The sequence below is a fragment of the Oreochromis aureus genome, linkage group 2 (assembly GCF_013358895.1).
Source record: "Oreochromis aureus strain Israel breed Guangdong linkage group 2, ZZ_aureus, whole genome shotgun sequence".
Classification (NCBI taxonomy): domain Eukaryota; kingdom Metazoa; phylum Chordata; class Actinopteri; order Cichliformes; family Cichlidae; genus Oreochromis; species Oreochromis aureus.
Window position 1 is genome coordinate 14281183 of NC_052943.1, and position 16143 is coordinate 14297325.

General features: G+C 37.1%; 1 protein-coding gene across 1 annotated transcript in view; it reads right to left on the reverse strand.

Moving 5' to 3' along the window:
• Positions 1–16143, reverse strand: part of pcdh11 (protocadherin 11) — a 130699-nt gene that overhangs the window by 56832 nt on the left and 57724 nt on the right. Inside the window, exon 5 of the mRNA XM_039618914.1 lies at positions 695–730. Coding sequence (XP_039474848.1) covers positions 695–730 — 36 coding nt within the window. The remainder of the gene's footprint in view (positions 1–694; positions 731–16143) is intronic.

A 16143-nucleotide genomic window follows, 5' to 3' on the forward strand; every position in this document is an offset into this window, starting at 1 on the left:
AAGTCATGGACACTTTATAATGAAGTGTGGCCACGATTTAATATCTAATTCCCATGTCGTATTAACTCGTGAACACTATTTAATTATCTCATTCACATGTCTTATTATGGACACAAGTTATTGATCTTTTGGTCACATGTTACCATGTGGCTTCAAAAAAAATAAAATAATCATCACCAGCGTAACCAGGAGGTCTTTACAGCTCTAACTCTCGTTAGTCGTAGTCATACTAGAATATGGTTTGTTATTTGCTATTTTTAGTGAGAAACTACATGTTTTTTTAAGAGAAACAAAAAATGTGAAAATGTGTTACACTCGAGACAAAAAGCATTTAAAGTCTGAAACTAGTGCTCGATTGCATGTAACCATATTTAAACCATACAGTGTTAATATAATGGAGCACTTGTGCAGTTAAAAATAATATTGTGGAGGAATGTGCATCTGACAGTGAGCATCAAGCATTCGTTAGTGAGGTGTGTTTGACTCTAATTGCACAGAGTAAATAATTATTGTGTTGAAAAAGACAACAGTTCTTGACATCTGTAATGTTCACCCAAGTATTAACATTAGCTGACAGTGTTAATGTGTTTGCTGTAAAATATAACAGCAGTCCAAACAAATGCTTTATCAGGCAATATTCATGCTGATAGATGTGAACATGCAAGAAAGAGCAGGAAAAATGTTTAGCACTCACATTCACAGAGGTGATCTTCCCCAATTGACAGGCCTCCTGCAAGGAAAGATGACAAGTTTTTACATCACTGTCTGACTGTAACTCTCTAGAGAATTTACAGTTGAAATTGATATTTGAACTCAGCAAAGGAAAGCGCGCGGGGAACTTTCCGGTGTTCTTAGAGTCAATCCGAGTTCACAATCGAGAACCACGTAGATTTGAGAGTTTAAAGTCTTTTTAAAGTTGGAATTGAGAATAAGAATACATATTGATTTCTTGCTCGGATGCAAACTTTGTGCAGTGCACTTCCGTGCCCAGTTGGCTCGCCAGCATACCAGGCTGCAGAGTACACACCCGCTCCCCAGAAAAGTAAAGAATAGGGCAAACCTGACATCCTGACAACAGAAGCCCTACAACTGACACTTTGATAAAGATGTTTTCTCCACATGTCAGGGAGGAAAGTGAACAGAATATCAAATGAAGCATCAAAAATTAACAATAAACAGCGACAAGCTTCTAAATTGGGAACAAAAGACACCCGCAAGCCTGCAAAATAGCATCCTCTCTCTGGGGACTGAGATAACTCACAGAGAGATAAGAGTATTTAATTTTTAATCACCAATTTTGTTTTCTTTGTACTGTGTATAATAATCTGAATACGTGACTTTATTTGCAAAGAAAATAGAAGAAATGTGGCAGTGAAGTGCTACTTAGACAGGGGAGAAGCTGAGAGGACTACTGGGGTGGAACGGTAAAACAATGAACAGGAAACAAGTTCATGTCAACAGATTATCCCTCCGTAATTATTCGCCAAGGGATGCTGTTACTGACTGAGCGATAGAGGAGTACGCCCCAAGATATTCACTAAAAACAAAATGGTTCTTCGTGGTGGCCAGCCACACTAAATTAAAAAGAAAAAAAATAAGAATCCATAAAGGGTTTTAGTATCTTTCAACTCACTGTTATAGTTTTACAGCCCATACATTTACGGTTTGGCTCCATCTCACCTCATCATCATCCACTGTGCCCAGAATACCCTACTGTTGCATTTATAGCACAAAAGCTCTGATAAAGCCAACACCTAATATCAAAAGGCAGACAAGCAAAGCTAGCAGTTAGCTGATAAGCATATCATTTAGCAGTGTTTCCCTCAAAAGCTGGAGTCTAAATATTTGTCATTTGCCATATTTTTAAAATCTTTTGTAGGAAGCAGCAACTTTATGTTGCATAAAGTGTTTATGAAAGTTCATTTGCAATATTATTGATCATATATTCCCCAGCATGGACAACAGTGACACAAACCTAAACATGTCTGAAAGTAGCACAACATGATGGCCTCTGATGACAATTTAGTACCTAGAAAAGAAGCCACTTCAATACTATTGAAGTGGTTTGGCTACAAGAAGTCAGACCTCTAAGCACAATACAAAAGATTACTTTTCTTGAGCTTCACAACTCGAATCAAAAGACCATCCAGTACAACCAGTGTAAGAAGGCACGCAAGGAGCAGGTACTAACAGCTGGTAGTGTGTGACCCATTAGTAAACAAATGACTCAAGTGAGCAAATTTAAAATGTAAAACCTTGCCTAGGCCTACTTTTGTGCTTACACTTGACTTATGCTGTGTCACTGGATGTATTGCTGTTTCACTACTATTGCACTATAATGCTGCTGCTGGCACCTTGTGGCAATAGATTTAAACAAATGAATTAGGAGGTATGTTATCAATGCCAATAGCTTAGTGGAAAAGAAGGATGGGAAATGTCCCTTCTTTTTGTTTGCACTCATAAATCCTGCTGCCTGCGAGGATTTTTACATTGTGTCGTCTTAGGTATTATTGCAAATGGGGCAGATTTCAAAGCCAGCTTCCATTTCTTTTATTTCTATGTTTTTTTTTTCTCCATATCTAAATTTTCTGCAAGGCAAAAATATGATTAAGATCTTTCTAACACAGTCACGATACTTGCTTGGCATATGAATCACTGTAATTACTATGAAATCAGCAGCACATCAATTTCAAAAGTATCCTGTTCAAGAACTGAATGTAGATACACTCTTAACAATCTCTTCTACATATGGAGACAATGTCACTCATATCAAAGTAGATTACATAAGCTTGTAATTAGAATTAACACTCCACTTATCATTTCATCATCACATTATGCCCTAAATATCTACTAAGCACTCATAATCAGATTATAAGGAATACAAAAATATTATAAAGGCATATATCAGTGTCTTTCTTTAAATGTACCTTTACTGTTTACGCAAATGAGAAGTGCATGTTTATTTTATTATTTATGTATTTTTTCTGCACATTTGAGACTAACAACACCAGTCAAGTCTGTCTGAAGATTTACTCATTTGCATCTAATGACTGGTCATTTAAAGCAGAATTTTACTTGGGGCTGCCATCGGGCAGTTGTTTCTTCTTCAAGTAATGTTTTATTCAACATCTTGTGACACATACTTCAAGTTAGAGACCTTGCCAACCAATTAAATATATGATAATGCACATAAGGGACCTGAGAAAGTGACCTGTGGTTGTTTCATATTTAGATGACATTCAAAGCAGTAGTTGTACATCTGATTGTCAGAGACCATAAATGTATGAGTTTTCTCTTTTTTTCTCTGCTCAGTATGGATTGGTCAGTGACCCTCTCTCTGCATGTACGCCTCTCAAACTAGCAGTTTCAAAGCACTCACATGCAAGCCTGGGAGAGAGTTATGCTTAAGATAAGTGCATTTGTTGGTGAACCACATCAAAGTACAGAGGGATGTCTTAGCGAGCAAAGGCAGTGGAGCTCAAACCTCGCCTTTGATCACCCCAGGCACTCTGATCATTAAAATATTGGATAAATAATTGATTAAAAACTCCAGACCTTATTGTGCTCTGTTTCTGTATCCAAATGTATCCTAATTTTGAGACACAGTGGGTACACTGTACATAGGAATAAGGACATATAGGACATATTGTTGCTTCAGAGGGCATGTTTTGCAAAATATTTGCTAGTAATGAGACTTGATAGTGAACTGACTAGAGGACTGAGTTACTGACTAACTGAGTTCCAGTATGAACTGAAGGCAGGTTGAAGTCCTATGACAAACCTTCTTCACAAGTAATGGTCTGAGCTCTAGCGTGCCAAGCAGCTACAGTGGCAGAGAAACCGAGAAAAAAAAAAAAATCAAAAGTCACAGACAGAAGACAGAAATGAGTGCATTCCAGCTGAGCGTAGGTGACCGGAGGGTAGCTAATATTCCATCTACAGTGGAAACTGTGTACGCAGTATGCAAGAGAAGCGCAACATGAACACTATGTGTATATCAGGGATATTAAAAAGGCTATTTTCCTTCATCTTACGCTTATATATGGGCTAGTATTGAAGTCTCCCTAAGTACATATACATTTGCATATTGAGTATAAAAAATGAGTCCAAGGTAATCAAAATTTATTCCTGTTCCAACTTATAATACTTGGCCTGTGGCGAAGTACAAATTCTGGACCCCATGCAGAGTCTCACTGGGCCCACTTATCCATTGAATAAATCCATTACCACGTTTGTATGAGTAACTAAATCAACATGTGTATGCCTGTTCATCCGTAGTGGTTCATGATCACGATGATGATTTTTTTCTAAACATATTCTGATTACCGCATGTGTTCTTCACTGTCAGGTTTTACCTCATTATTCCTGTTATTTTAACATATTTATTGGACTCTTTGCATGAGACAAAGGTGCAAAGTGATCCTACACTGGCCTTCGGTCTAAAGGATGGTTGCCTTACATTTCCTAATGAAATAACATGAGAGGCCTCACAGAGATCATGTGTTATGTGCAGAGATAAGGTAGCACATTAAAACTAAACCTAAGTACAACTAATTGATCTACAAAACTAATTAAATCAAGTGTTTGAACTGATAAGTCAATACCTACAATTGCTCCCATGCTGACTGGTCTTTATTAGTTGAATGTCTGAAAAATAGAAATTTTGCGATGCTGCTAAAGGTTAATTTTCATCATTAAAAATTATCAAAACAATTTTTGCCTCAACAGAAAGATGGTGCTTATTTATCATCTAGCTAGTTAGCTCAATTATTGATGTGATTGTGTCTTCCATCGCTATGGTTGTTTCCAAGCGCTTGACCTGGAAGTGCATGGACTTCCAGAAAAACTTTTGTGGGATCTTGCAAAAATAACTAACTATGGGGCTCCATACATATTTTCTAATAGGTGCAAAGAAATTGACTTCTAAAACCTTACAATTTTACTCACAAAAAGCTGTTGGACAGTCTGCACCACACATTTTAACATGAACATCTACGGGGGGAATGACTCTGATTTGGAGTGGTGCCTACAGGAACTATTTTTTTCCAATTGCATTGTCTTTCAGCTATGGAGGTTGCCCCTGGGTAGCTATTGACAATCACAAGGTACTCCAATGCCATGCTGTCTTTTTGACACTAAAGGGGAACATGATTTACAAGATCATATTGTCCAAAATAAGATTTAAAATTAACACCTAAGACCATAAACCATAGATCACAAACTCATTTAGGAACTGTTTACTGAGATCATCTAACAGGAGAACAGTAATCTTATTTTTTCATAGACTGCAGAATCAATCAGACTTTTGCTTTTACTGAGAGGAGCTGTCCACTACTGGCCAGAGGAAAGAATGCAGGTTTTGAACTCTTCAAAGCTACATCTATCTATTTTTAACTCCAATAAAATTTTTAGGTGTTCAGAACCCCCCAGACTTGTATTTTAATTACAGATATGTTTGTAGTCCAAAGGACATTACAAACAGAGACTTATTTGTAAACATATGTCACCAGAGAAGGACAACAAACATTGATATTAAATTACACCACACTCTAATGACATTTAGTAGCCACAATGGGGTCCAATTTTAACTTCATCAAGCTCTAAACACATTCAAGTGCACTTTAAAACCACAGAAACACAGCTGGTAGCCAATATAGTTAAATTACCACATATCACAAACATATAACATATTTATAATCCAGTAATTTCCACAGGCATCCATTAAAACAATGCCAATCAAATCACTGACTCCTGTTATTCCAGCATTTTGGTGACTTTTTCTTGATCTCTGTTAACGTCATGGCACAAAGGTCCAAGCTCAATTATGACCGCTCTAATATGTCAGCAATTAAGATATAGCATCACAATAACAAGCTTTGCTGAGTAAGTTCCATTAGCAATAACTTCAAAGTAAAAGAAAAAAAAACTTCCTCATTGCAGTTTGTGAAAACATTTTTAAAGAGCATATGATGTGATAACTTCAAGCTACAGTGAAAGCCTTAAAACCCCTCATCCCTGGGGTCCTCATGCTCCTAATAGTTTAACACTAATGAGATCTGCTGCTCCCATCTTTACAGCCTCCCACATAACAGTTTATTTCATAGTGTAAATACCTTTGAAGGTAGGGAGAAGCACAGAGCAAGCCAGAGAGACGAGAACCTTGCTAGTTGGCCACGGTCTCTTAACTTGTATATTTCGCATTTGTTTTGACTGCAACTTAAGGTTCCTTGGTGAAACTCGGGTCTTCTGCAATTCAGCTAGTCTTACTGCATGAAGTCTGTGAAAATAATTGACTTTGACAAGATTGGAGTATTTGAAAAAAAATGTGCCGTGGTCTATTACTTGAGCTTTTTGGAGACGTTGGGAGAAAAGCACATGGCCTGCTATCAGGTGCTTTCCCAGAGGAAGAGATGGATGTGTCCGAATTTATCAAAAGGAGCAAATTGACAATTGTCAGGTAGCCTCAAAACAATGAGACAAATGCACACATATGCACACATAACATAAATATTCACCACGGAAAACTTGGATGTGCATGCCATCTGCTAATGCGCGCAGACACGAGAGACATGGATGTCTCAGCCAAGACAAAGTGAGCAGAGTTCAAGTTTACATCTCTTATATATCTGGCAAACACAGCATGCCTTAGACAGCATAATAAAACGGTTGCAAAACAAAACACCTCCTCATCGAAAGAGGCTAATAAAGTCTTCAATATACTTAAGTGTAGCCTTAGATAAATAGAATAACCATTTCCCTCTGCACTGGTGTTCAGTTGTCCAAAGTGTATTGATGTACTTATTGACATTCATTAAAGGGAAACCCTCTCAGCAAACCACAGAGAGCGGTGTAAATCCTGTAAACTTCTTGAGTGTGCATAAGGAGCAACTTTCCTTTAACACAATTGCTAAACAGCAATAATGTCACCGTATGTTCGAACCAGTTTTGATTTACAAGTGGACACCATGTTGCCTTTTAATCAGCTTATTATTATTAAGTGGTCTGTATATGTGTGTGTTTCCCCTGGACAATCCTCCTTCTTGCTTCACTCTTAGCGAGGTATTGATCCTCCCAGTGTACCAGCCCCTCCTGATTTCATTAAGCTAGCTGCTGTTAATTACTCCACACTCTAACCTTTTGCTGTTTCATTTGGGCCAACAAATTGGGTGAATTAAAAAAGGTGATGTGGGAAGAGGAAAAGAGAGAAAGGGGGAAAAAAAAGCTCCTTGGCAGCTATGCTGGTGGACCCCCTCCCTTTCTGTGGCGTTTGTGTCAGAATCCCAAGCGGCATAATAATTAAAAAAGTTCATCAATGTTCTCTTTGCTCATCAAATTATGCAGAAGGAGGCTACTCCGGTAATTGTGGCAGAGGATTCATTTATGAAAACCATATGAGCTAGAACTAGTATGGTTGTCTTGGGAGTTGGAGAATTTTGTCCTTTTTTCACTTCTTTGGGCTCGTGTCAAAGGTATCGTAGAGTCAAGCCGACTGGTGATTAAAACCCATTTTATTTACCAGGATCATGTGATGGTCCTAAGATTTTGTTTTTCACTAAATCAAAATCCAGCACACACCAATTTGTCTTCTTAGGGAAGGTATTAAAAGAGTGCGGTATGACACATAGCTGCAAAGTTATAATTAGACTTCATTTAATACCTTATGTCATGAGATTACATGCGCGGTGCATGGCATCTAAAGCATACTTAAATCTCAGGGGATATAATTGATTAACCATATGAGGGCGGGAAACAGATGATGAGGATGATGCTCTAAATCCATGTTAAATCGATATAGCCACTTCCTACACATCAAGGGATTATTGACAGAAATTACTACCAGCCGTAATCGCTCGCGTACATCGGATAATTTCTAACTTGGTGTATTAATGTGTGAACGTGCACAAGTGAGTCAAAAACATCCCACTGCTATGACTGCTCTAAGAAATCATCAAGCTTTAAGTGGGACAATTTTGCGACATGGATACATTACCAAGAGAGCAAGTAAAATTTATAGGATCTTTTGGAGCCATTATGAGAGATGCCCTTTTCTCAAGGTTGAGTACATTCTAGTTGAAAAGATTCTACATGATGCAGAAGGAGCCATTCAGAGAACTCCCTTTGGCTGAGATAATAACTTCATCATAATTAGCTTGTGGTGCTCAGGAGTGTTGAATTGTCGGTTGCAGTGGGATCTGCGCTGATTTATTGCTTGATTTAATTACGTATCAAAATTCAATTAGACATGCTTTCAACCAAATTCAAAGTGAGCTTTGTCAAGCTGTCCCTTGAAATCAGGTACAGCTTGAAGGACACCCTTCATAATGCAGTGACATCTAACTTAATAATTACCACTTACCAAAAATCATTCATGTGCTTAAAAGGCAAAAAATGCTATGCCAGTTTTAGAGAAAAAGAAATAAAACATTCTTACTTTGCCATTACTTTTTCCAAATTTCAACTGGCATCAAACAGCATCAAACCGTGTGAAGCACACCTTGATTCAGTAGTGATGTGAAGAGGGTTGCAGGTACTTTACCAAGTGAAGATACATGACAAAATGCTCTTTGAGGTTGACTACAGTTGAGGAAGTGTCTGGCTTTCTTTACCCACATCACTCAATGCCTTCTCACCTCCTTTTGCTCCAGACTACACTAGGGAAAAAAGAGGAGCTGTTTTGAATAAGTGTCACACCAGCCTCCAAGAGCTACATTGATCTTTACTGCTATGCAAATTTAGGATGTCATGGTGTCTATGCTAAGAAGTCAAGGAACGGAACGAATATTTCAGCCTGAGGTCTCTGACTGAAGTCGAGTCCTTTACTACTATTGTAAATACTTCCATTGACAATTTTAAGTACACCTAAGTAACAGGGTCCTCTTTTGACCTCCAGAGTTGCCCCCCTTTTTTTAAAGGTATGATTCAGTAAGTTGCTAAAGATGTTACATTAGGATTTCGATCTATTCTGACTTTACTGCAAAGTTTTTGCAGTTTTTCATTGTTACAGATGCTATGAACTTCCCACTTCACCTCACCATAAAAGTGTTTTATTAGGTTGTGATCTGGGGACTGTACAGACCACTGGAGTAAAGTAAAGTAATTTCCTGGAACCATCTTGAGACAATGACACATTTTCTTGCAAGAAAACTTCCTTCTTAAAAAAACAGAATTAGACAGAATGGTAATGTTAGATATATTTATGGAAGCAATAATATGATGAAAATACCAAACACTTGTAGAAAAAAAAAGCTGTTTTTCTGTTTTCACTCAATTTTCAACTTGGTTCCTTCCAATATCAAGTAGTTATAGCACAGAAGACATACCTCGCTCTTTCTTACAGTAACACCAACACTTGAAGTCAGGCCCTGCATATGTTTACACTGCTTAATGGCAGTGTTGTTAATTGACTTAGAAAGGGAAGCAAGCAAAGTAACAACTCATGTTGTTACTTTGTAATTTTTATATTTCACAGAACAAGCACTGCCTAGTTTGCTTGCCCTGTTTGAATGATATATGTATATATATTCCACACAGCCACACTGACTGAGATAATGTAAGTGAGAGAATATACTCATGCCCCTTGCTGATTTCCACCTTCTTCACCTTGTCTTAGTTTTCCCCCTGTTTGGTGATAGCATGTCAGCTGTTGCTGTCACAATGGATGATAACAATCTTACTAATGCATAATAACATCCAGGGCTTTATATCCCCCTCACAGTCTCTGCATTATTACAATATTATTTGCTACAAGAAAATGAAGATTTTGCTGCTGGGTAAAACATAATATGAAAGGACAGACAGGGAAAAAAAGTTAAGTGTTTTAGCAACACTAGTCATAAGACCCTAGTGTGCTATTAACTGTAATATTGTTGCGGAAAAAACTCGTGTTATATGTATTGAGAGCCATTTTCTTCTACTAGCCAGTGGCAGGATTTTAAGGTTGTCATGGTCTAAAGAATTGTCAAAATGTGCCCACTTTTTAGAAACTCGGTTTTATTCACCATGTCTGCTAAAGGTTCTACAGTGATATCCAGTTCAGAGTCTTGTCCAGTGGTTTTTATACCAATTTAAAAACTGGTGCAGAATTTGACTGGAATGAAGTTAAATATACTGTAAATGTTGGTGACACATGAGCAGATCCTACATGTTTAACTGGAAAATAATTGAACTGTTCAGCCCTGTCTGCATGTCCTGTCTGCCTCCACAGTGAGTCACAAGAGCTTGGGCTGCATTAACAGTGAGGTTTATCTAATAAAGTGCACCGTCAAGGAGGAAACATGAAAAAAAGAGAATGGAAAGACCCACTAATGTGTCATACCTCAGTTTATCAAGATCCTGTTGTAATAGGAGTTGTTCACCAATTTGATCGCTCTCCTACGGAAACATTTGACAGTTTTCCTCATTGACACTTATGGAAGCATTATCCAAAGACTGTGATGTGCAAATACGTAGTGAATCACAAGCTCCACAAGTGTGGAGAAAAGAGCCTGAATCACTGTCATTCTCTGACGAACATGAAACACAGTTATGATACTGATTAATGATTGTCACTAAATCTATGGTACTGATCTCCTAAAAGCGGTAGACGCTTCTGTCTTAAACACACTGCCATTTGGCATATGGTAGCTATAATGTTATTTAGTGTATCCACCGAGTTTCAAAATACATTCAATGTCATTCTTCACATATTACAACAGGCGTAAGGATTAGACAACGAAGCTGGTGAAACATTAGCTGACAGCGGCCTTGTTATAAATTTCAGTGAAAACCCCACAACAAGAAGTGATAATACTTTATTAATCTCTGTGAGAATAATGGCCCTCTCGCTGAAATGTTGACAGGTCTCATTTCAGAAATACATCTTTTTTTTCTATTCCGGTTATATGTAATCTGTTCCCTACACACAAATCAAGTTTTTGTGCAGCTAGAATGGGCTTATAAATGTCTTTATAAACAACAGTGTGGGTTCATCTCCAAGAAATTGATTCTGATTGTCTTTCTATATTCCAGAATAGTTTTTTTCCACATTGGTAACAGGTGTTTTTTCATTACTAAATGGTGAAAAGTTTTGTTCTTTTTTTTTTTTTTAAACAAACAGCTCATATAGGTTTAATATAACCAAAAGACTGTAGTTATAATAGTCCAGTAACTATAAAACTTAAAAGGTCAGTTCTGAGTACTGATACAGTGAGTGCATTTTTTTCCACTAATGTATTCATCTTTTTCAACATTAGCTTGTTACTATGGATGAAACCTGTAGAGATGATGCTTCTAATAAAAGCCTGCTGTCTCTGTGTCATAAAAGTGTGTTTTCTTTTCCCTTTTCCTCGTGAAAAGGTAATGGAAGCTAAAGAACAGACAGGTCACTCTACATATTTTTAGAGTAGGGGACTGTATACCCAGGAAGGAAACTTAATTAGAGCATAACCCTTCAAAGCCTGAACCATGAAATAATTGCCAGTAAATTCAAATTTTTTTGAAAATGGAGAGTTTATTGAACCACATAACAAATTTGTTTATAAAATTAATTAAATTTTAATTTCCATATCTGATTGTATTTGCACCATATTTACATCTAGCATTTTTTTTTTTTTAATTTGCTTAAAAATGCAGTGGGGAAAACACACTGATGATGTAGACATCTCAAAAACTCACAAAAAACTGTATGTATCAAATATGAAACATTGGGTGTTAATGAGTTCATCACATCATCACACAAAGCACTTGGAATTATTGCCCTGAGTACTTCTATCAGAGTATTGGTGCTCATTATACATAATATTCAAGAATTCAAGAATATTCTCTTAAACTGTGAAACCAATGCAAAGTTCCTGAACATTGTTTTAGGCAATAATGACGAATATGAAAGCCAACAAAGACAATTATTTGCCTTTTACTTTTTTATTACAGTAAAGTCTAAGTCTAAATACAGCATGCAGTTATTAGCGACATTAGAGGCTAAATTAAAAGCAGTGTCAGACCATGTTTCCATGGTGCCTTCTGTATAAAGTTCACAACTTACTGTTAGCACCTTAGAGACTCATTTGAAGGTGACAAGTGCTGTGCTTTAGGTGAACTGATCAGAAAGTCTGCGTTAAAGGGATACTTTTGTACCGGAAAATATTTTCCTTTAAGGGAAGTAGCCATGTGAATAACCAGAGATAGGTCCAGTGTGGTAGGAAGTGAGCATGTAACTAGGAGACGGTGCAGAAAGAGTCAAACAATGCTTGTACGTGGATAAGTTTTTGGTGTAACAGTTATCTAAATGTTTGTGCCATGTGCACTGCCCTATGAAAAAGGAAACAAATCATGCAACGTTACGATGGTGTCTTTTTGCCTCCCCCTCATCACGGTAGAGCTGGCCCGAACAGTAAAGGTTAGCAGCTAACGAGCCAGGCTGGAGTAGAGATACACCAACATTTGAAACTTTTCGAGAATCTTGAAAAGTAAAATGCAAACTCTGTGAGCAGAAATTTGCATAGGATTTAGCAAAAAACAAAAAAACATTGTAAACTGCTTAAACTAGTGAAAAAGAGAGATGCCAGTTATTTCACAGCAGGTATTGTGAACTGTATTAATTCATTTTTTCTTTATCATTATGCTTTTACATGTTGTTCAAAGTCAGATAAAAAAAACAAGCCAAAAGAACTTCAACACAAATGATGCATGTGTGCTTCCACGTGTGTTATTAGGACAAATTAACATGGCAGCTTGTCCTTTATCCTTGTGATAAAGGACAGCCAAATTAGACTCAAATGACAAAATTTGAATTGGGTTTGAATCCTACTTCTACTTACAGCCTACAAGGTCTCTTCTTGAAAACAGACAAAAATCTTAGCAGAAGAGTCTCGATAAATTAGAGGCTATTTTCATAAAGTTACTCCCATTTCCTTCATGCATATATTCCCCAAATACATTGATGTCAGCTTCTCTGGCAAAGGAACCAGTTAGAGGTGTGCCACTGATGTAATTCAAAAGCCATCCAATACAGAGCAGCCTCTCTTCTCTAGCCTGCTTTACTCAATTGGGGTCCATCACCATCATGAAAACAAACTTCTCCTCACTGCCAGGGTAATTTTTCCTCCTCTTCCACCACTGACTCATATTAATATCTTTGTAGAAGGCTATGTGTGCTCCAGGAGGCCAGTCCCATGTGTTTTTTTTTCCAAACCTCTCGCTGTTTCTCTGGCCACAGCCAAGTGCATTAACATATGTTCTCACAGCGCACAGTGCTACTCTGCATTGGTAAATGCCTTATTACAGCAAGACCCGCTCTGTGCTCTTCCATTGAATATCCATAAGTAGTAAAACACAGCCATACCAGCCCACTCAGAACAGTAGGGATGTGTCTCACATGACAGGAGGGCTCCTTAACATTTAGTCAGAGGCTCTCTTTGTCAATTTAATATTCCTCCTACTCACAGTAATTGCGGGTGGTAATAATGACAAATAAAGGCAATATTGCTACTGCATGTTACATACTGAGTGTAATAAGGTCATCTGCTGGTTATGTTTTTTCCCCTGTATTTATGCCTTTTTAGCATGCAGAGTCAAATTCTCTCAGTATGACTTACATCTCGAAAGACTATGCCAGTGTGAAATATGCAAAGGCAGAGGGTGAGAAAAATATCCCGAGCAATGCAGCTTGTTCTTGCCTAGAGAGCTTACATGCTTGTAATCATTTCCTAACTACAATTTCCTCTTTCATTTGTTGGTTTTTATTCTCTTCTGTCTTAAGTAATATCAAGCATTTCAGAGATCATGAAATCAGTGTCATAATATAAATACACACGCATATATCTCCTTTACAATTGTAGAGAAAACAAAAGCTGGCATTCACTTTGTGGAAACAGTCGATTGGCAATGGTGCACAAACTACAGTGTATTAAAACAAAAGTCAAAGAGACAGAGGAATACATCTCCCACAATATGATGGGATATTTTTGACAAAACACTTGTTAATTGAACATTTTTTGTGTCTGTTTACTAGTAGTGTGTAAATCCCGAGTAATATAATGACTTCCTAAAATGAATAAGTGTGGACATCCCAAAAACATGCGACATATTAACATCAATTAAGGATGCAGCTTGATTGCCACCTACAGTGAAAGTGTTGCTTGTATGATGAGTAAAATTGTGAAACTGGAGGACAGATAATGCACCCACTAGCTTATCTGAGAATGCAGCAGGCTGATGATTATGCTGATTGCTGCAAGAGCAGTTTTGGGTTAAAATGTGTGTGCAGTGTTCAAAACTCCCACTTTTAGGGTAAGGCTGTTTTGCTTTTGTGCTTCTTCTTTTTTTTTTTAACATTTACTTTGCATTTCTGATTTGTGTGATCTTTGTTCTGTCTGCCAGGGAAACAGTTGTGCTGTGTTGATCTGAAGACATATTCAATGTGCATCAAATACTAGAGGGAACTCGTCTTATTCTTGCACAGAGAACTGAGGGCTGGCATCCATGACATCCCACTGCACTGCACTGATTTATAATCTTAGGGAGGATACATCTTAGCAAGGATACATCGCTGAAACATGAAGGCATTGAATAATACTTTTCTCATGAATAAAATCATTAAAAGAAGCTTTTTTATATAACTTAAACCTCACCCGTGAATGCTGAATGCTGAGCATTTTGTGATTAATGTTCAACTATAAATTAAACATGCTCGATTTTGAGGATTTTTTTTTTTTTTTTTTTTTACATTTATTTATGTTCTTTTAATCATTTATTATTTAATGCCTCTTCTGACAAGTCAGATCACCTAAGGACACAAGTTATGTTTGCTTTAACTTTTCAGATCTATTCCTAGACAATCTAGCTTGCACCGACGTGCTAACTAATGAAGCCTATAATGCTGTTTTTAAGTCATTAAACACGAAAGCCTAACAACACAGCTTCTGCCTAATGACAATTTGTGACAATGTCTTATTTCAGTATTGCTGTTACAATAAACAAAAAAACAACACCCTGTGAAATTGCCCAGTTATTTAAAAATATATATATTATTGCATAATCTTGCAGTATTTGCATTGTTTTTTAATGCAGCGTGTATAATTAAAACCAGAGACTACACAGCAAATTTATAGTTAGGTGAGATCAATTTATTTCTACTGCCATACAACTGATGGGACATATAATTTCCAATTCAAGATTAACTGTAAAGACACGGCTACCGAGGAAAAGACGTGACTGCAAATACAGCTGGAGCTTCGCATTTTTGACTGTTGCTACATAGTCCTGCACATTAGGGACTTAAAACCCCAAACACATCTGCAGCAGTTATTAGAAAGTATAGAAAGAGCTACAAGTATACTTAAATAATGATGCCAAAGAAAATCTAGTATTTAAACTGCCTTGAAAAACAGATGAGTGCTCCTGGCTTGGCACAAGGAATCCTTGGAAACTGTTGTTTCACTGATGTTCGCAGTGCAAAGGATATTGGATGACGCCAAACTCTACAACTGGTTTCCAAGAAAACTATTGCTTGTAAAATAGCTCAAAACCTCAAGACCTTAAAAAACATTTCTGTGCATTTTTACAGAGAGTTTTGAATCATGCGTACGAAAAAAAATGGTGGGAACACAAAATATAAGAGAATAAAATGTCACTGATGATGATGACGACAATGACCAGACTAGGGCTGTATTATCTTATCTTTATTCTTTTGATATACTTACATGTATATTGCTTTTTACACATTGTAAAAGGGCTTTCAGAACCATCTATCATGCTCAGTGTTAGATTAGACACAAAGAGTAGGTGGTGGTAGGTTGGAGGATTGGTTTAGATGGCAGTTCTGATCCAATCTTGCAATGACCATCCATCATAGCTTCCTGTGATGCCATGTTTAACGTCTACCAATATCTTATTAGAAATGTGCTAGATCGTCAAAATGAAAACTCCTAGGTATTTAAAGGAGCTCACTATGTCATCGCTTGAGACAAGAGTCTACATGAGATACTGTAAGAAGAAGCAACTTGGTTTGAAACTCTGAAGGCTATGATAAATCACTACAAGATGTTATAGGGAGCTTTACAGAGGTTCTGAAATATTCTGGGTTTTCAAAATAAAAACAATAAAAGATAATGATTATTTAGTTTTATATCTCATTGCTAATTTTGCTGAAACCCAAGGTCCCTTCAC